Source organism: Euprymna scolopes, chromosome 35, assembly GCF_053919585.1.
Source record: "Euprymna scolopes isolate OS-2025 chromosome 35, ASM5391958v1, whole genome shotgun sequence".
NCBI classification, from domain to species: Eukaryota; Metazoa; Mollusca; class Cephalopoda; order Sepiida; family Sepiolidae; genus Euprymna; species Euprymna scolopes.
In genome coordinates, this window is record NC_136516.1 from 19,879,749 (window position 1) to 19,902,015 (window position 22,267).

A 22,267-nucleotide genomic window follows, 5' to 3' on the forward strand; every position below is an offset into this window, starting at 1 on the left:
AAAAAGTGAAAAGAAAACGCTTGAGAATTTCTTATCATGTGATCCGAATAGTCAATCTTAATGATTGTCTGAATAACTAATTCTTATCAGCTGATAAATTCTTTGTTTTTAATTGTTCTTGATTTTTAATTTTATTTATCTCTTCTTCAGGGTGTTAGACACAAGGTCAAGTGTTTCTGTGGAACGAACAAGATTTGAACTTGGCACACCCTGGTTTTGAGTCCAAGTGGAGCTACCGCCAACCCCCAAAATGCCAACCATTTTATTGTTTGCTTGCTTCATTAATGAAATATTTAAAAAAAAAAAAAAAAAGTTGAAGGCTGGAATGACTTCTTTACAAATTTTCTTAATGACCGATTCCAATGTGATTAAACTAGTGAAATTAAAAGTTCCGTCAAACCCTAAATGGATAAAAATGATCAGACTGTTTTCTGACAAACATTGTTCGTTTATTTCTGAATTCCAAACAGGAAACTGTCATCAAGTAAAATGTTTCTCTGTTTCCAAAAATTTAAAAAAAAAAAAAAAAAAAAAAAAAAAAAAAAAAAAAAAGAAAGAAATGGGGTGTTTGGTGTAAAATTTAAAAAGTGAATTTTCAATCTTAATTGAAAAATACTGTCAATAGAAAATAAATTGAAAATTTCTTACCATGCGCTCGGAACAATCGATCTTGACAATCGTCTGAATAACTAATTCCTGTCCTTCGTAAATGGCTGATAAATTCTTTGTTCTTGATTGGCGGTGGAATATCCGCAGCTGTTATTTCTGGCTAAAAAAATAAAGAAAGAAATTAATTGTTTATAAATTAAAATGTCAGATTTTTGGGGTGCTTATTTGGAATTGCACTTAATTAAAAAAAAAAAGAAAAAATACATAAAAATCTTTATGATGTATGTAACTAAGATGTCATATTCTGAAAATCACATAGGTGCGACAATTTAATTCATCTACAGAGATTTTGTTTGTATTCAAAATAATTTAAACATTTTTAAAATTGGTAAAAATTGTAAAATTTGATTTTCTTAATTTAAAAAAAAAACAACAAAAAAACTATGTGATCAATTTACGTAATTTTTGGAATATGACATTTTTGTTATGTGACAAATATGTATATCAAAAGATTTTTCTGCATTTTTGTTTTTTAATTAAGTATACAGTAGAAGCCCAGGATACAGTGACCCCGGGATACGTTTTTTTCAGGTTACGATGTGGAATACAATATTTTTCTGGCCCTGGTTACAGTATTTGCCCCGCCTAATGGTGTTATTTATAATGTTATTTGGTTATATAGATGTGTATTATATACTGTACTGAATTTTGTTACTAATTTTTTATATGTACTGTATAAAATTTTGCTTAGTCCCTGCCATACAACGATTTCACTTTACGATCCCAACCCCAGAACGGATTAATGCTGTATCCCAGGGTTCTACTGCAATTCTAAATAAGCACTAATTTTTTTTGTTGTTAATTTTTATTTATACTAATTCATCTGCTGCTGCACTGGAAGCAGTCCATATTCACGTGCATCTGGTCATCCTGTGCATGAAACAATAAAAATGTGCAGTGAAAGTCCCCCACTCCCACCACCACTATGAAAAAAAACAAAAATACCCCAAAAAACAAAGCAATATCTTCATGGGGTATTTACTCGTGACAAAAAGACATAAACTGATCAATGAGTTCTATTTAGAAGCAAAAAAAAAGAAAATCAAATCAATCTTTCGATGTCATTTTGCATGACAAAGGAGGTAATTCCAAATAATTCAAACTTTTCTAAGATTTTAGAAAGCTATTCTTAACATGGGGAGGGCGGAAATCTACAAATTGCCATTAATCTCTTAAAAATGAGTTTCTTTATAAAAATAAAACTATTTGATCAATTTACATGATTTTTGGTTTATGATATTTTCTTTCCATCATGGGTACGTACAACATAAAGATTTTTTTTTTTCTCTGGCGGGGATTTAAGGAGTAGCACCAAATGCACTTTCAAATTTAAACTCATATTTTAGTTAATGACCGGAAGCTAAAAAGTTACATAACATCACATTTTTTGTATATATATTATTCCTTAATTGGAATTTTTTTTTTTTTTTTATTTTGAGATGAGCATTTTATGTTAATTTTATTTTTATTTCGGACTATTAGTCTCATCTTTATGAGTTGTTGTTTTTGTTTTTTTTTTTTTATCTTTTTATTGGTTCACAACGTTTCGGTCAACTTCCTCTGGCCTTCGTCAGGCGGTAACCGCGACGGATAGGAAGTTCGAATCTCCTAACTGCATTCTGAAGATAGCGGTTTCAATCCCACCCAAAGCGTACCAGAGGTAATTGGTCAAAAATGTGGTGAGACGACAACAACTACGGATGGCAGTGATGGCTAAGAATGCAGTTAGGAGATTCGAAGTTCCTATCCGTCGCAGTTACCACCTGACGAAGGCCAGAGGAAGTTGGCCGAAACGTTGTGAACCAATAAAAAAATAAAAAAAAACAAAAACAACAACTAATAAAGATGAGACTAATAGTCCGAAATAAAAATAAAATTAACATCACATTTTTTGTCCACCATTTTAAGTCTGTAAAATATACATGTGTAAATGGCTTTGCTTAATAGATCTACGAATGAACATTAGTTGCGTATATAAAGCTACAAATATGTAAGTGGGTAAGGGTGACCTTAAGAGGTCAAGGTAACATTGGAAACAGATCGGAGAAAGAAAATAGGAAGAGGAATCTTTATCTATTAAAACATATTAAAAGTTACATTTATTAATTTTATAAATTTTTTTTTTTTTTACACAGTGGTCACCACTTATCAAGGCCCGGAAGCCACTCAGGGATAAGGGTTATTGCAAGTACATTACGTTAGTGTGGAGATTTGATGAAGTGTTTACTTAAGGGGGCGGTTCATTAGGAATTTGTTAACGTTGGACTTGAACACATCCAAGTTGTAGTCAGGTGGGAAGCAGGCAGACGGAACAGAGTTCCACAGGCGTGCAGTTCTAAGAAAGAAGCTTTGTTCATGGAATCCACGTTTTGATTTAGGCATAGATAAAGAGTGGGGGAAATTTTTCACAGTGGATTCGGCTAGACGAGTGTTTTTCATGAAAGATTGGCGAGTGGGGACCAGAGATTAGAGTTCAGACGAGCACCTGCCATGGAAATAACGATAAAACAAGGATAGGCTCGTAACGTCTCTTCTGTGGGAGAGAGGTTGCAGGGTAGAGAAAAGGGCATCCCCCACTAAGCCACGAAGTCTGTTTTGTACTCTGTCAAGGCAGGATAGGCTGTTTTTAGCAGCTCCTGCCCAGATATGGCAGCAGTATTCCATCCTTGGACGTATTTGGCTTAGAGATTAAAACAATATTTTAACACAATTAGTTATAGTTTTATAACAATTTGATTCAATTAATAATTCAATGGCTAAAAGATACCATATTAATCAAATTTAGTATTATATAAAAAAAAAAAAAAGAAAAAAGCACAACCTCTGGTCAATGCCGGGTCAGTACAGCTAGTATTTCTAATATAATTATTTCATCATTGGAAACAAATTGGAAAAGGGGTGGGGGAAGAGGATCCTGATCTATTAAAATAAATTAAAAGTTACATTCATTAATTTTGAAGATAGAGATTAAAATAATCTTTTGACACAATTAGTTATTCGATTTAATTGATAATTTAATGGCCAATGATACTGTAATAATTTAGCATTAAAAAAATAAAATAAAATAAAAAAGAACTGATGGGCAATGCCGGGTCGGTATAGCTAGTATTTCTATACTATAATGTAATTATTTCATCATGCTTACCTGTGCAGTTATTTTGTGTTCCAAACTAATACCACAGGTTTTCATCATGAAATCCTTCAGATGAGGTAAAACTTGTTTACTAAGGCGGTAACTGAATTGAAAAAAAAAAATGAATAAGAAAATATTTTGGTGCTTATTTATATCCATATACATGCAAAATATGACAGTTTAAAATAAAATAACCGGAAAACTTACTTGTTAGTGAAAAATATTAGTATACACCAAAAAAATATCAAAAATAAGAGTAGAATTTAATAAAAAAAAAAAAAAAAATTAAATTAATTTACTATTTAAAATCAACAAATTTTGAAAAACATTTATGTCAAGCCAGCACATCATTGACGATTCTTGTTCTAATGTGAAGACATGATGCGGTCTTGTTTGGAGTTTTAAGATTAGATACTCATTAAAGTTCCCACATTAAAGTCCCTAAAAACAATTGAAATAAAAATAAATTATGAGGAAAAACACATCATAGAGATATGCATGGCTGTCATAAGAGTAGAACTTATTTCCATTTTATCTGGCAACTATTTGGAGAACAAATCATGTAACCAATAAAAACAGGGCCATGCTAAAATGGTTAACTGTCTAGGAATTTTATCAAAACTGCAATCATAAACGGCATTAATACTGTGAAAAATCATGCAAAAATGTGCAGGGTAAAACAACAAAATTGTTGTTCTAGAAAAGACGACATTATTCCATTTCCATTTGATGAAAATCGATTTTCTTCTTTTGTTGCAGACCATATACTAGTTGACCAGTTGTGTACATATCCCAATGTGAGGCAAGCACTCAACCAACCGAGTAAACACGCCACACACACAAGAACTACTTGATCAATTTACGTGATTTTTAGTCTACAATATTTTCGTTTTGTCATGGGTACATACATTATACAGATTTTCCTTTGTGTTTTTTTCCATGAAGAAGGGATTCTGGACAAGAACCAGATTTTTTGGGGTTTTTTGTAGCAAATCAAGCTTTTTTCAAAGATAGAAAATAACCGAATCGTCTCAGAACTACTGACCGTTCTCCTGTAAACTCCACTTGACCAGCTTTATTCACAATGAATTTGGAATCCTTAAATCCCCAACCATTCCACTTGAGAAGTTCTTGCCTGAAAAATAAAAATAAAAATTACAATCAAATAAAATGGAAAAAAATGTATCAAATAGTAAATGTAATTTGATTGGCGTCACCTTCTCTTCTTCACCTTCTCTTCTTCACCTTCTCTCTCACAGATGTGATGTTGCTAGTCTCAGTCTTTTTTTATAAATACTATGATATGTATTCTTCAGAATTTTTTTTTTTTTTTCATCTTCACCCCAAACAAGGCATATTGCCACCTGGATGTAAAGGACGATGCCTAAGACAGATTAAGATGTTGGTTTACATTACATTTAAACTTCTGCATATCAGTACAATTTGGGAAGCAGGTAGCAGGAAGGGAATTCCAAAGTCTAGCCATTCAAGGGAAGAAGTTATTAGAGTAGAAAACTTTCCGACATTTAGGGACCTCAACAGTGAAGGGGTCTGATTTTGTTGCTAAGTGGATTTGTCGGGGGATATGTATGTCGAGGGGGCACAAGTGCAACAAGTTCATCAGAGCACACTCCATTAAAATACTTGTAAATCAGGCACAGGGATGCAACATTGCGGCGATGAAACAGGAGATGGAGCCTCGTTGTCAAAGTGGGACCTATTAGATTGGAGACCTTTTTTGGACCCTATCCAAGAGGGAAAGACTCGTGCACTAATGCAGCAACATTAGATGTGGCAACAATACTCCATGCATGAGCGAATAGTGACCTTCTAGAGGTATGGATGCTCTCAAGTGTGAGTAGTTTTCTAGCACGATAGAAGGATCCCACCTTCCTTGCAGCAGCCTTTGCGATGTCCTCAATGTATTTGTTCCAGTTCATATTTCTTGTGAATGTTAAGCCGAGGAGTTTGAAGGAAGAATTCTTGGGTAGGGAGTTATTTATCATGGATATCAGTGGTTAGAGAGGCTTCTCATAATTGTTAAAGGAGAGCAGCTTAGTCTTACTAATATTAAATGTCCCCATCCAACTATAGTCTGGAGGTCATTTTCTAAGGATTCAGCCATTGTCTTAGATTTATGTACATCCATTCTTCCCTCATGTATGTTATAGAATGTTGTATCATCAGCCAATATACCCATCTCGGACACAATATTATCAGGAGATCATCGATTGATGAGTATCAGGAATAATAGTGGTCCAAGGATAAACCCCTGAGGCACTTTCCCATTAATGTTTTGCTGCTCAGATGAACGTCCATCAATGACAACCTGGATGGTCCTATTGTCTAAGAAGGATCTAATTATATTTAGTATTCGTCCAGTTATACTGTATGATTTAATTTTCATTAGAAGCCCTTCATGCTGGACTTCATCAAAGGCCTTGAATATATCGAGGATTACAGCCCTGGCTTCACTCGCCTTATCCAGTACATGTTACATGCGTTCAGAGATGACCGTTAAAATATCTGCAGTAGAACGACATTACCTAAATCGATACTGTTTGTCAGAAAAAAGATTAGCTTTTGCAAGGTGGTGGACTAGTGCTTGATTGATTAGCATCTCAAAAGGTTTTAGCGAAGAGTGGAAGGAGACTGATAGGACGATAATTGAGAGGGACCTTCCCCCCAAATTTTTGTACACTGGTTCCACAGAGACCATCTTCCAGATATTAGGAAAGCAGGATTCAGCAAGGCATTTGTTGTAGAGCTTGGAAAGTATGGGAGCTAGTTCAGCTGAGCATTTCTTAATTAGTATAGCAGGAATGAGATCAGGTCCACACGCCTTGGAGGTGTCTAAGTTTTTATGATATCACAGACATGAGAAGGATTGGTTTTCAGATCATCAGTTGTGGCTTCCATCCGCATAGGGAAATTTGGGAGAGAGTTGTTTGTTGGCTCTAGAGTGGAGTTGGAGCAAATTGCTGAGCAAGCAGTTCCGCCTTTTCGGTTGTCATGTATGCAACGTTCTGGTTGTTGGACGGTGGGGGAATTACTGATTGCCCTTTATTCACTACACTATCATCAATTTTCCAGAAATCCTGAGTTTCTGTCTTCTGTGATTCTATGCGTTCCCTGGTTATTTCAAGTTGGGGACCCATTGCAGTGTAGCGGAAAGAAGCTTCACATGCCTCCCTGCAATGACTTAGTCCACAATACTTGTAATCTACATTGCACTGTAGAGAAACTATTATTGAGTTTATAAAATTATTTATATATATATATATATTATGGCTTAAATTTAAGTTTAAAATGCAAAAGTCAAGTGTCCTGCTCCAGTTGTGCTTTAAACAGAAATACTTTTCAAACACACCCCTGTCATATCCTATTGTTGATTTTATACGTCGGGCCTTTTGCTTGTGTGGTAATAAAACTTCTCTAATGCATTTGCGATGTTAGGCTGTATAAGGTGTTAACTTTGGTCAAAATCGCCTGTTTCTTCTTTCGTCGGATTATTTCTATTATCAATACTTATTGGAGACATTCCAACACAAAACCTATCTAAGAACACTGCCAGGCACACAAAGTACCATTGTGTGAAATTTCATAAAAATCAGCCTAGCCATTTTCAAGTTCATACGGAATGGAAACACATACACAAATGTATCCTTTTGTGTAATAGTAAAAATATTCGTTGATTAAATATATTTCTCTTTATGCAGAATTTTCCAAGGTTCTTCTAGTACTCAATAAGATACTGAACAAATAAAAAAAAAGATGATGCTTGTTAAAATGTTTTTGATTGCCAATAAAGGTATGACCAAAATGATTCCGACGATCTTACTTATAACTTACGGTTAGGACAATCAACCACTCAGAAGCCTACAACTTTGTTAGAAAAATATTGAATTTGGGATTCAATTCAGCTTGCTGTCAATCTCTGTCTTGTAACGACTGAATCGTGGCTACATTGATTCTTCGCCGCCATCTTTGTTATTAAGAATTATTCAACACTCGAGATCGTGACTGCATTGATTCTTTGCCGATTTGATTTAGTGCCGCCATCTTTGTTCAACATAATATCTCAACACTTAACAGTACTTGCAATAACCCTTATCCCTGAGTGACTTCCGGGCTTTGATAAGTTGTGACCACTGTGTAAAAAAAACAAAAAAAACAAAAAAACAAAACAAGAACAGTACTTCTATTTCGTAAAGTTAAATTAAATTGAAATAGGATGTTTTCGCTTTACCATTAGTGCACAAAATGGATCCAACTTTGACATTTATTTACTTAGAATATGTACGCACTAGACAACTTCCTCAGCTCACTATTCTTTTACAAAAGGGACAAAATCGATTTCTTTCTAGACAGCCTCCCCAGCCCAAAAGTTTTCTACTGAAAATACTTGAAGCAAAAGTGTTTGTTTTGTGTTTACAACAATGAAATGTTTTAATACTGAAAAAGTTTTGACAGACACACACAGACATTTTCACTTATTTGACCTTTAAGAACTCTTCCAAACTCCGACAATTTTGGGTATAAACACTTGAAATTTTAGATATTGGTTCCTTGGACATGGATCTAACTTAATAACTTGATTTGAGCCCAAAACAACAAATGTTAAGGGGGTCATAATAGGGGTCAAAGTTAAAAAAAAAAAAAATTGATTGCTGCAATCTCTACCAAATTACTCAGACAATTTCTGGTCTAAACATTTGAAATTTTACATAAAGGGTATTCAGAGATAGGGCAAGCTTTGTAATCGTTTGGGTCGAAAATTTGAGCTACCAATATATAAATGTATGTATATATGTTTGCACATCTGCCCCGACAGGCGATGGATTTTCACAAGATCAGTATTGTTTTGAAGCTTGACCTTTCAGACGGCAAATATCGAAAAATTGGCTAAAAACATTTCTTCACCTTCAACTGGGCACTTTTCTACAGGGATGAGTTGCTTTTTTCACCGATATTTTTGAAAGTCGTCCTCTCTTTTCGATTGTCTAGCCTTAATTTAAACCTACGTCACTTCCAGTTTGGTGGTGGTCATAACAGCAAAGACGTCACGTTTTTTTCCCGTTCTTTTTCTCCTTCGAGTTCGAGCCGGCCTTCCTACTACCACTTTTTAATTTTTTTTTTTTGCTCAACATACACCTCCAAACACTCAGGCAATGCCGGGCTCCCAGGCTAGTATAAAAGTGAAAATGTGTGTGTGTGTACATTTCCCTACCAAACTACTCTGTCAAATTTCGGTCTAGAGACTCGAGATTTGACATAAGGGGTATTGAGATTTGGGAAAATCTTTTTAATCAGTTTTCAGCCAGAAATTTGGCTGTCAAGGGGTCAAAGTTCAACGATTTGACCTTTGAAAACTCTACCAAACTCCTCCGCCAATTTTGGGTCTAAACACTTAAAATTTTAGATGTAGGTTACTTTGACATGGATCACACTTTATAATTTTATTTGAAATCAAAAAAATAAATACTAAGTTTTTAAAAATTTGACCTCTGTGGTTTCTACCAAATTACTCAGCTAATTTTTGGTCTAAACATTTGAAATTTTACATAAAGGGTATTCAGAGATAAGGCTAGCTTTTTAATCAGTTTGGGTGGAAAATTTGAGCTGCCAAGGAATCAAAGTTCAAAAGATTTTACCTTTGTGGTGTCTAGCAAACTACTCAGCCAATTTGGGGTCTAAACATTTGAAGTTTATACATAACGAGTATTCAGACATGCGGCAAGCATTTTAATCAATTTTGGGGCAAAAATTTGGCTGCCAAAAGGTCAAAGTTGAAAGAGTTGACCTTTGCAGACTCTACCAAATTCCTCTGCCAATTTTGGGTCTAAAGACTTGAAATTTTAGATGTAGGTATGTTGGACATGAGTCAAACTTTTTGATTTGAGACCAAAATCATAAATACTAAAGGGTCAAAATTGGGGTCAAAGTTTAAAAAAATGACTTCTTTGGTCTCTACGAAATTACTCAGACAAATTTTGGTCTAAACATTTGACATCTTACATAAAGTGTATTCACATGTAGGGCAAGTTATGAACAGTACATAGGGCCTGAGCAAAGGCAGGCTGAACTGCTAGTGTATATATATATATATATATATATATATATATATATCGTAAGTTAAATTCGAGTTTTACAATGTCTTTTTTATTAAATTGTTAGGTAACCTGAAAGTACAGAATAATTACAAAACACCTTCTCTGGTTTTCTTAATAATAAAGTTATTATTTCAGCATGGTAGCTTCTCTGTATAAGTACTAAAATTGAATTTATGTTGAAAATCCTGGCTAAAAAAAAATACCACGATCCCTATTCTGCCAAAATTTTACCAACCCGATGTCTTTTCTTGGAAAATGTAGATATCGATAAAACAATACAAAAAACATTTTAAAAAATGCAACACACAAATCAAATTTTTTTTATTGCTCATTTTCATGTTTCATGAACCCAAGTTTAATTATATGTGGTTGCTTTTTCAGCTGTTTTTCGTAACTAGTTACCAGATTTTAGTGCGGCATGGCGACAGATAAGCACCTTAGCTTTAATGCAGATTAATATTTAATTTAAAATACAAAAAAAATAACGGGGTAGGATTATGATAGATTAATAGGCACCTCAAAAATTCACCACAGAATTAACCCCCCCCCCTATATGTAACACAATTGTCGTTTTATTGTAAGTTAATATTATCAATATAAATTTGTACCATTTAAAAGAAGAAGGGAAAAATAAACTAGTAATAATTTTCAAAAAAATTTTTTCATCGTATGAAAATAATGAAATCGCGAGACGAAAATCGTGTTTACTTAATTGACGCTTTAAAATAACATTCCCATGTAGTAAGCATTCTGAATGTGAAAACATACCCGTGTTTAATAAATCTAGCAAAAATCAACTAATGGTCACATATTCATGAAATTCTGAAACTTATTTATTTTAGAATGAAATTAGATATAAAATTCAGTTTTTGTAAAATATATGAGGGGTAATATTTTTTTAGTTCCTGTTCCGCCCCCCCCCTTTATTTTTTTGAAATTTGAACAAAATATATTTAAATTGATCGAAATCGGATATACTTATTTGTTCTATATTGGTTTCGGATTTTTTCCTTTTATATAGTTATTTTTTTTTAGTTCTCTTTTCACAAATCATTTTCCACACTGCTCAGATATTAACTTTTGTTTTTGTTTTTTTTAACCTAAACACCAACTGCACCATTTCCTTTAAACTAATGACTTCTATAGGTTTTAGATTCTGCTGAATAAGACAATCTATTTTAACTTTATTGGAAACAAGTAGTTTTTGAGATATAATGACATGCATTAGGTAATTTGCTGTTCTACGCATGTGATATAAAAATGTGCTTCTCTCCGCATGACACTGCCATTCACACCCACTTTTTTCGGTTTATAGTCTTTGCGGGTGGGTATGCTGACAACATGTATCAAGCTGGAACTTGTGGTAAATACTTTGACAGTCTCCTCACCTCATAAAATGGGCTGTCTATTCCGCAAGCCGTTCTTACCATGGCGAGGTTTGTTGTGTCTATTCCATATAACGTTCTTTACACGAGGAGGTTGGGAGAGTCTATTCCAAAAACCATTCTTAACATTAGGATGTTGGGAATTGGTGACCAACAACAACAACCAAAGTTATTTTTTACAAGGAGGGGGGCATGCTTCCACTAGGCAACGCCGGTTAACAGGTCCTGCTAGTATATACTATTATCAGTTGAATTGCCAAGAAAAAGAAACTTCCTAAAAGTTGATTGATTTTTAAAAGATTAAAACTATTAAAATTCCATTATTTCAAAATGTTCTGTTACAACATAGATTCTTAATTAATGGTGTTTAAATTTTTTTTTTTTATAATATTAAGTTATAATATAAACATGACTCTTGCCAGCTATTTTACCACCAGATTAAAACCGATTGAAAAATATTATTGCCCCAAAAGTAAACTTTTTGTAGATCACTACCATAACTAATTTGTTTCTTTTTACTACACAAAAGTATGGAAACCGGTAATTAACCAAATGAACAGTCGTACATATTTAGTAAAACCGTATTTCATATTTGATATATAAATGTTTATAAGGCGCTTCTACACTAGCAGATCGAAATGGAGTACTGCTACCACATCAGGGCAGGAGCTGCTTAAAACAACCTATCCTGCCTTGACAGAGTACAAAATAGACTTCGTGGCTTAGTGGGGGATGCCCTTTTCTCTTCCCTACAACCTCTCTCCCACAGAAGAGACGTTGCAAGCCTGTCTTTGTTTTATCGTACCTGCCATGGCAAGTGGTCGTCTGAGCTCCAATCCCTCGTCCCCCCTTGCCAATCTTTCATGATAAACACCCGTTTGGCTGAAACCACTGTCAAAAATTTTCCCCACTCTTTAACTGTGCCAAAACCAAAACGTAGATTCCATGAACAAAGCCTCTTTCTTAGAAGTGCACGCCAGTAAAACTCTCTTCCATCTGCCTGTTTCCTTCCTAACTACAACTTGGATGTCTTCAAGTCCAACATAAACAAATTCCTGATGAATCGCCCCCTTAAGTAAGACACTTTATCAAATCTCCAATACTAACAATTACTATGATACTATTCCACTGATTACTGTACCCGCAATAACCCTTATACCCGAGTGGCTTTTGGGCCTTGATAAGTGGTGACTTCCATGTGAAAAAAAAAAAAAAAAATCGGAAATCGTAATATTGAATTTTACATGAAAACAATGGTATCTACGTATTCTTTGTATTTTTAAGATGATTATATCTAAAAATTACGAAAATCAATAAGATAGAAAATTATTTACTAAAGAAAATAAAAAATAGAATTTGGCGAAGACGATCGTATTTGCTCATGTAAGACACAGGAGAGTTCAAAAGGGAGGTAATGTTCTGTTTCGATTTATTTTATAAAAACAATATGGCTGCAATTTTTCACCTGCTAACACGATTAAAGTTTTTTTTTTAATAATTCAATAATATTCAGGTAATTTTAAGTGCATAATTTGGAAGCTAACATTGTAATTTATTAGAATTGACAAAAAAAATCAGAAACGGTTGTTTTTTTTATTTGAAAACTCCAGTTATCGACTACAAAAGTTTGTCCTAATAGTACACTACCAAATTTGGTTTTGATAGTGTAGAAGCGCCATTTATAATATCATCAATCATTAAACTGTAAATCTTACAACCTAACAAAATTATAACAAAGATTTATTATTAACTAGCAAGACCTGAGGAAATTCCACAGGGGACTCATTCATATGTAATATACTGATGTTGGCATTCTGTAGATGTTCAATGTAAATGGAGATGCTCTGATATTATTGTAGTTCTTGTTAAAACTGCAAAAATATTTATCTAAGCTAGCATGAACGCCCGGCAAAGCCCAGTTGTAAAGTACGCTTAAATTTGATATTTTAATTCTTGCAGATTTCATATATATTATTAGAATTAATCTTCTATCGATTTTTATATATTATAATATATATATAGTTAAATAGTTGAAAATATTCGAAGATTGGTAGGCAAAATAAGAAAACGATGTAAGACAACATATTTAACAACGCCACTTCTCATTGTTACGACCGAATTTCTAAATAATAATGTTACTATTTAGAAAAACATTTTTAACGTGAGATTGCGTGAGCTTTCTGTGCCTTCTCTCTATGAATGAACTAAAATTTTATTTTAATTATAAAAATTTGGTAGGTTATTAAATTGATTTACTTTGCTATAAAAAACAAAACAAAAACAAAATGAAGTGCAAATGGTGATGATGATGATGATGACGACAACAGCAACAACGACTTTGTAGATTAACACGCACCTAAATCCCTATTCCAAAATGAAATATTACTTTTATAGATTACGTGTTAGAACATTTTTTTAAATTGACGGGAAGAAAAGCGATCATGGAACTTGTGCAGTTTACGTCCCTCATTAAAAAACGAAAATTTCAAAAAACAATTATATTCTACGTACCCGTTATGGAATGAAGTTCCCCTAAAAAAAAAATTCACTTAATTTCATCAAGTAGTTTTGTTTTTAAAGCTTGTTTTCAATTTCGGGAACATGAAATTTCTCTAATAAATCGCTTAATTGATATCAAAGGGAAGTAATCCATTATATGTCAACCAAAATGGCGTAGTTTAGATTGACTGTTTCGAATGCCTCGAATGAATGCTTTTAGCAATAAGAACAAAACTACTTGATGAAATTAAGTGAAATATTTTTATGAGAACTTCATTCCATAACGGATAAGTAGAATATAATTTTTTTTTTTTAATTTTCGTTTTTTAATGGGGGACGTAAACTGCACAAGTACCGCGATCATTTTAGAATTTAGAGTGTGAGATCAGTTTCAAATATAAATGTAACGTAAAATGATCATCGTTTCTGGCCACTCTAATTCTTTATGGATGTTAACTAAATTGTTTCCCACTAAATTAAGTTCGATTTCCGACGTTGTAAAACCATGTGTAATCGCTTAAAAAGTAGACACCCCCTCCTCCAATAAGCGCACATAATTTAAAATTGGTAACACGCTACAATGTTTTGGAAAAGCAGCTCATTTTACGTTAAATTTATTTGTGAAATTGACCCTCTATTTTAAATTCCTAATCGTTTTATATTTATTTATCTTTTTATAATTATGACAACTAATTTAAAATTTAGAGAGTGGGATCAGCTTAGTATATATATTTAAAGTAAAATCGTCTTCATTTTCAGACCATTATATATTATTATGATTGTTCATTAAATTCTTTTACAACTTACTCTAAGTTAAACTGGTAAGTTCATAAAACCCCGCAAATTATCACTTAAAAAGTAACCTTCCACATACACAAACGCACAGTAACTTACATATTATAGCAATCTTTGGTGAACTGTCCTTAAACGTTAGAATTACTTGGATATGGAGACTCATTTTCTGTTAAATTTACCTGTAAAACAGACACTATGAATTCTTAAATTTATTATTTTTTTGTTTCTCGTCTGGTGGATGATTTTTCAGAATAAGAAAGGAAGAAAAGGGGGCGAAATAAATGAATACACAAGGGATAAATATTACGAAAAACAAGTGAAGCTACATTTTCAACTGCCTGGATAATTTTTTATTTTCTTTTTTTGCACTTTAACTTATTTTAAAATGCTTTTTAACTTAAAATAATGGTAGTGTAAAGTCTATTGAGTTAAAACAAAATAAAAATGGTGATATTATTTAAGCCATATTCGAGCCTCGATAATAACTCAGAAATCAAAGTACTGATAGAAACGCACCCAAGAAATGTCACTATGTTCACCCGATGTTATGAGAGAACAAGAAAAAAGGCCGACATACGACTTAACTCTCGATAATGACTCAAAAATTAAAAATTAAACAATATACTAGTAGAAACCCACCCAATAAATGTTACCAAAGGCAAGATAAGTTAAACCTCTACCTAACAAAAGAATATATTTGACTTTTACAAAAAAACAAAGAAAAAAACAATTCAAACTTTGTCATCATATTAAAATAAATATTAAACAAAAATAAAGTAAAAATATACTGGTAATTAATTTTCAAATCATGAAACACATTTTGAATATCTTTAAAATAGTTATTTAAAAATACACTTACATTTTATGTTGCCAAATTCGAAGATGTTAATTACCCCCAAATACTTTCAGTTAGTGGTCTAGGTTTTTATTGTCTTATACAGGGGAGTAAGATTGGTGGGCTCTAGACGGCATTGGTGCCGCCCCCTAAGTATAAACATAAATGATACCGGAAGAATCAAAGAAAATATGACATTTCACGAGTTCATTACAAATTCAATTCAAGGCCAATCCTTTTCACACCTTTCGCCATTCCTTGTCATATTTGCCAATGCCGAGTAAGGGAGGGACGGACAAAATCCAACACTATTATATTCTACTTTTGATTTAATTGGCAATAATGTTTGATATTATTTTTCTTGACAAAATATTTCTTTAAATTTAAACAATGTTTTCAATACCCTGCAAATAAACTGCATTCTTCTAAAGGTTATCTAGCGAATTTTCGCAAAGTTTCAAGATTTATTTTGTTTATTTTACGCAGATAAAATAAATTTAGATCTTCTTTTAATGTTATCATGATCTATAGAGGTTAGTTTTACTAATAGTTTAAAAGGAATAAATATTTATCAACGGTAGCAGCAATGAAAAATTAACATAATAAAATATTAAAAGAATCGGTTTTGGAATCAGAAATTAAGAACAAATTTTTCTGATTCCAATACCAATTCTGATGCCCCAAAAACTACCGATTTTTCCGATTCCGATTAATCGGTACAACACTATTTTTAACATAATAATATTGATTTTATGTCCAATTTTATTTACAACTTGAAGGTAAGTGAAATAAATAACGGAATGTTATATATATATGACTATTTCATTTAATTACATGAATTAATATACGAAAGTATAAATTTATACGTAAACTTTAAGTATTTACTTCAACAGTGCTCAATACGCAGGTAGAGCTAGGTAGTAGCATATTGAGCACTGTTGAAGTAAATACTTAAAGTTTACGTATAAATTTATACTTTCATATAATAATTTATGTGATTAAATGAAGTAGTTATATATATATATAAATTATTTTTTAAATTATTTGATATTTTCAGCTTTAAAAAATGTTGAAATTTTTATGGACCTACATTTATTTTGTTTAATTTTCGTAACATGAAATATGGAGGGGGGGGGTAGAACACCTAAAAAAATTTTTTCCTCTCATATAATTAACGAAACCTTATTTTATTATTCAAGTTCTTTTAAAAATGAATAAATATCGAAAATTTCAGGAAAATATGGCTTATTTGATTTTTGCTAGATTTTTAAAATATGGGCATGTTTTTGGCTTCAAAAACATCACTACATAGCAACGTTGTTTTAAAGCGTTGATAATGTAAACATGATTTTAGTCTTGTATTTTCATTATGTTCATATGCTGTGAAAAATCTTTAAAAACATTTTAGCACTTTATTTGAAGCTTCTTTTAAATGGTGAGTTTACACAATTCAAACCGTGTAATCGGTTTCAAAATCATAGTCTTTATTGATATATTTGAAAATGACAAATGGCGCCATACTCGCTGTTGAATACAGTAAGTTTGGAAAAACGAGTTCAAACTAAAAAATTATACAAAATACTGTTAGAAATCCATCGAATATATGTCCACCTATGTCACGGTTGCATATATTGAGTGAGTTTCTAACAGTATTTTGTATAATTTGTTTGTTTAAACTCGTTTTCCCAAACTTACTGTGTTCAACAGCAAGCATACCGCCATTTGTCTTTTTCAAATCCACCGATAAACATTGTATGTTTTTTTAACCGATACACGTTTTAAAGTGCGTAAAACCACTAAAAACTTTTCTAGATAGGTAGAAGAGTAATTTATCTGTTCTTTGATAACATTTATTTGTTATATATTTGTTTTGTGACTACTTTTTTGAATCTACAAATCAATTTGGGATCGAAAATTTAAGCTACCAAGGGGTCAAAGTTTAGAAGATTTGACCTTTGCGCATGTCTAGCAAGCTAATCAGCCAATTTGGGGTCTAAACGTTTAAAATTTTTACATAACGGGTATTCAGACATGCGGCAAGCATTTTAATCAATTTTGGAGCGAAAATTTGGCTGCCAAAAAATCGAAGTTGACAGAGTTTATCTTTGCAGATTCTACCAAATTTATCCGCCAATTTTGTGTCTAAAGACTTGAAATTTTAGATGTAGGTATGTTGGACATGGGTAAAACTTCTTTTTTTTTTTGATTTGAGACCAAAATAATAAATGTTAAGGGGGTCAAAATTTGGATCCAACTTATAAAAAATTACCCTCTGTGGTCTCTACGAAATTACTCAGACAATTTTTGGTCTAAACATTTGAAATCTGAACAAAGCTGGGCTGAACTGCTAGTAATTTAAAAAACATGAAACGTTTATAAAAGTTTAAGAATAATTTTTTTTTTGTACACAAGCATTGTATACACAGATATAAAAATATAATTTTAGTTTGCAATAACTTTTAGAAAAGGAAGAGTTATCGACCTCTGACAAGCAACATCTATCGGCGGTTCTTGAAACTAAAATACAAACATTCGCCTCATGTAACTGTCATGCAGAAGTGCCAAAATTTATTTTTGAATCTGAAATTTATGTTTGCAATCAACGATATTAACGTGAAAAAAGAAAAAAAAAGTGTAAATTGTGGAATTTAGAGGTGGGGGTCAATTTCCTAAACATCCGTCCTAAATTCTATTTTTTTGTGTCTTGCGTTCATTCAATTGGTGAAAGAGTTAACAAAGCCTTCCAGGTTTGTATTACTATACACATAGATTTGAAAAAGTTGTCAAAAAACAAATATATAACAAATGAATGTTATCAAAGGCAAGATAAGTTACTTTTCTATCTAATTGGATAATTTTTTAGTGTCTTTATTTAATGTAATATGTTTATTCAGCTCAAAAACATACAGTGTTTACCAATGTGTTTGAAAATTACAAATGGCGCCAGACTCTCTGTTGAACGCAGTAAGTTTTGGGAGAAGTAGTTAAAAATAAAAAACTATACAAAATACAGTTAAAAACCCACCGAATATATGTCAGCTTCTAACAGCATTTTGTATAGTTTTTTTTTTTATTTTTAACTCCTTTTCCCAAACCGTGTTCAACAGAGAATCTGGTGCCAGTGGTAAACACTGTTTTTCAAGCCGAATAAACATTTTACATTAAATAAAAACACTAAAAAATTATCCAGTTAGGTATAAAAGTAACTTATCTTGCCTTTGATAACATTTATTTGTTATATATTTGCTTTTTGACAACTTTTTCGAATCTATGTGTACAGTAATACAAACCCTAATTGTTTCTCCTGGGCATATTGTTTGTTTCGGTGATTCATTAAGTTTCTTCATTATTTCTCATCTTAGGCTTCCGGAGGTAACCATATTACTTCTAAATTCTCACGTGTTTCCAGCGAAGAAAGAAAAAAACTAAACTAAAAATAATTCACTTCTGGGCTTGAAAAAATAAAATAACACAAAGCACAATAATGCAATGCACTTCCTTGTTTACAAAATGGGGGATCGATTTACTATAACGTTATAACTAAAAACTGAGCAGCCAGCCAGCACCCCTTTCAAATGTCGAAATATTGACTTTTTTTTTTTTTTTTTTTTTTTTTGTGAGATAATCTGGTATATTAGTGTCCAATCAATAATAATCAACTGAAAAAAAAATGCAAAAGAAATCGAACAGGAAAAAAAAAAAAACGAACAGAAAAAAAATATAAGGGGAGGGGGGATTATTCTCGTTCAGGTCCACCAAAAATTAATTTAAAAAAATGTATCCGATACAAAATATTCAGCCAAAATTTTCTTATTTACTATTAAGACTTAATAGGAGTAGGGGCGGGGTATGCAGTTTAGTTTGTGAAGATAACTAAAAGGAACAGCTTAGCAAATTACACCGTTTTGACGTCACCTAAATAAACGTCAATTGATTCATTTAGTTTCATTTTCTTTGACCCCCCCCACACACACACACACATACTTAATGACAATTATATTATTTCCAAATCATGTAAATAAAAATTAAACAATAAGTTTATAAATTTTAAAAAGAATGTTTTATTTCTTTGCATCTCATTATTTAATAATAAACTAGATAAATAAGAAAAGGTATATTTCCTTTCCTAAATCAATTATTATTACTCGATCCGCAATATTGATTTTCATTTTAAGCGTAAATAAAATAAAAATATAAAACGAATAAAATGAAAAAAAAAAAAAAAGAAAATCAATCTTAATATTGTTTGTAGTGCTTGTTAGATAGAGTCGACTGATGGATTTTTTTTTTTAATTTGTCGTTTGAAGCAAAAAACAATGTTATGTACTTAATTGTCATGTCGAAAATCGTAATATATCCAAAAAAAATACGAAAATTCATCGAGTAGAAAAACTGCTATTGTGTTTTTAGTAAAAAGAAAATGTCTAAACAACAAGTATTGCAGCCATGAACAAGTAATCTAAAATGTGTTCAGAGTTATGTCCCCTGTGTGGGAACTCTTTACGAAAAATGCAATTTCACGATATTTTCCGTATAAATTACTTTTAGCTATAAATAACTTTCTACTGGATTAATTTTCGTGATTTTTTGGATATATAACTATTTTCGGCATGATAATTAAGTACGTAATATTGTTTTCTTAAACGACATATTAAAAACAAAAACAAACCAAAAAAAAAAAACGATCTGTCGACTTTTAACAAGCATCTTGTTTGTTACCATTAAGTGAAAACGGTGTAATTTGACAAGCTGTCCCTTCTAATTATGCAATGGTTAGAGGATATTCTTACAAACTTAACTGCATATTTGCCATTTTGATAAATAAATAAACTATTCTGTATTGGATACGTTTTTATGATGTTTGATTTTAGTCTGACAAGCCCGCAGCAAGCGTCTGAGGACTTTTCTTGGAGAAATTCCTTGTTACCGGATTCTATCGAGGCAGCCATGGGGATCGACCTATATATGTTCCTTAGCTTTAACGCAAATTAATATTTATGAATAATACAAAAACACAGGTAAAATAACATTATAGGAACCGCAATGAGAACTATTCTCTACGCCTTAAAACTATTTCTTTGTTTTATTTCATTAAATCGCTTTTTAAAATATTTATTCATTTAAAATAATAAAAATAAAAAAACGCATTTTATTTTTCCGCTTTTTAAGAGCTGAAAAATGATTTCTTACCGGCGTTTTGGGATCGTCGGTGCTTCTTGTTCCATTTGCATTTTCTCTGGAGAATCACTACAGTATTTCACCTGGACAAGATTAGCATTCCTTGCAGTTTTTTCCGAGGCATTATCATCATCCTTCGTCGGCATTTCGTTCACCGTTTCGCTATTTTCCTTCGCCACTCGTAAACCATCCTTGTCAGCCATTGCTGTTAATATCGACTCAATAACGCAAGATCGCGAGAATGATGAAACCGGGCGTTCGTTAATGCGATCGGTTATTCCGAGTTTTATTCGGGGAGTTTCGTTTGTTTGTTTGTTGGCTGGTTTGTTTTTCACGGCACATCAACATCAACATCTCATCGGGTCATTTAATACCAACCAAAGTGTGTGTGTGTGTGTGTGTGTGTGTAAAGCGTCGGAATGCGTTGAAAAGAAATTAGTAAACTGCTCGATCGCAAATAAATCTAAATGGCGGACCTAAAGAATCTTGCCTTGCACCCTCTCTCTATTTTATTATATTTTATATATTGTATTGTATTTTATAATTTTGGTGCTAGTGCAGAGTAGACTGCAGAGTGACGCGGACGCGCTATTTTTTTAATCGTATTTCCAAGTTTAATTAAAGTTTTATGATATATTTTTAATTCAATTGTAAGGTACAAAACACCCTCCCCATCCCCATGTTAAGAATGGCTTTTTAAATAATAACGTTATTTATTTTATTTTTATTTTATCATTTTATTATTTATTTTATTTTATTATTTATTTTGTGGTACTAGTGCACTTATTGATCTGTGCTGAAATAATAACGTTATTATTTAAAAAGCCATTCTTAACACGGGGAGGGGAGGGTGTTTTGTAACTATTCTATACTTTAACCTTACAATTGAATAAAAAAAAAACATAAAACTTTAATTAAACTTGGAAATACGCACTAGCGCCTTATTTTATTTATTTATTTATTTTTTCAGCGGATTATTATCTTCTACCAGATTATCAACAACAATCAAAAGAAAAGAGCAATATATTTATAGGCGGTGCCGGTGCTGCTGCTCAATTTCTAATGCAATGCAACGCTCTAGTTAATTGACGTCAAATCGATCACTTATTTTAGAAACACTCGATATTTTTAGGCCAAATTTCGCGAATTTAGCATTTTTAAAAGTAGTTTAACCTTTTTTCGTGGATTATTTTCAAAAGCGCAATTCAAAAAAGGCTAAATTACTTTAAAAAAGCTAAATTCGCAAAATTTGGCCTAAAAAATCTAGTGGTTCTAAAATAGGTGATCGATTTACTAGAATGTTGCATTAGAAACTGAAATATTTAAGTATTGACTTCTTTTTTTTTTTTTTTTTTTTTTTTTTACATTTTTGTTGATAATCTGGTAGACTAGTGCCCATTCAATAATAATTCGCTAAAAAAAATTAAAAGAAAAAATGAAAATAAAAAACATAGAGAGGGGTAAGATTCTTTAGGTCCACCATTCAAATTATTTATATAAAAACTATATGTTAGATATATCAGAGACGTACTATGGTTTCATTGCAGTGGATCTGATTTCGTTTTGAACGTCGGTCTTCGATTTGTTTTTCATTTCGTGAGTAGCTGATGATTTGTTTGGATTTTTAAAAGCCTTTTAAAAAGCAAATCCACTGTAATGA

General features: G+C 32.0%; 1 protein-coding gene across 1 annotated transcript in view; it reads right to left on the reverse strand.

Moving 5' to 3' along the window:
* Positions 1 to 21,073, reverse strand: part of LOC145259722 (alkyldihydroxyacetonephosphate synthase, peroxisomal-like) — a 65,420-nt gene extending 44,347 nt beyond the window's left edge. The window contains exons 1-4 of the mRNA XM_080117409.1: positions 20,620 to 21,073; positions 4,848 to 4,937; positions 3,815 to 3,905; positions 649 to 769 (exon numbers count right to left, since the gene is read on the reverse strand). Of these exons, the coding sequence (XP_079973535.1) occupies positions 649 to 769; positions 3,815 to 3,905; positions 4,848 to 4,937; positions 20,620 to 20,810 (493 nt within the window). The 5' untranslated portion in view covers positions 20,811 to 21,073. The remainder of the gene's footprint in view (positions 1 to 648; positions 770 to 3,814; positions 3,906 to 4,847; positions 4,938 to 20,619) is intronic.
* Positions 21,074 to 22,267: the final 1,194 nt, after the last annotated feature.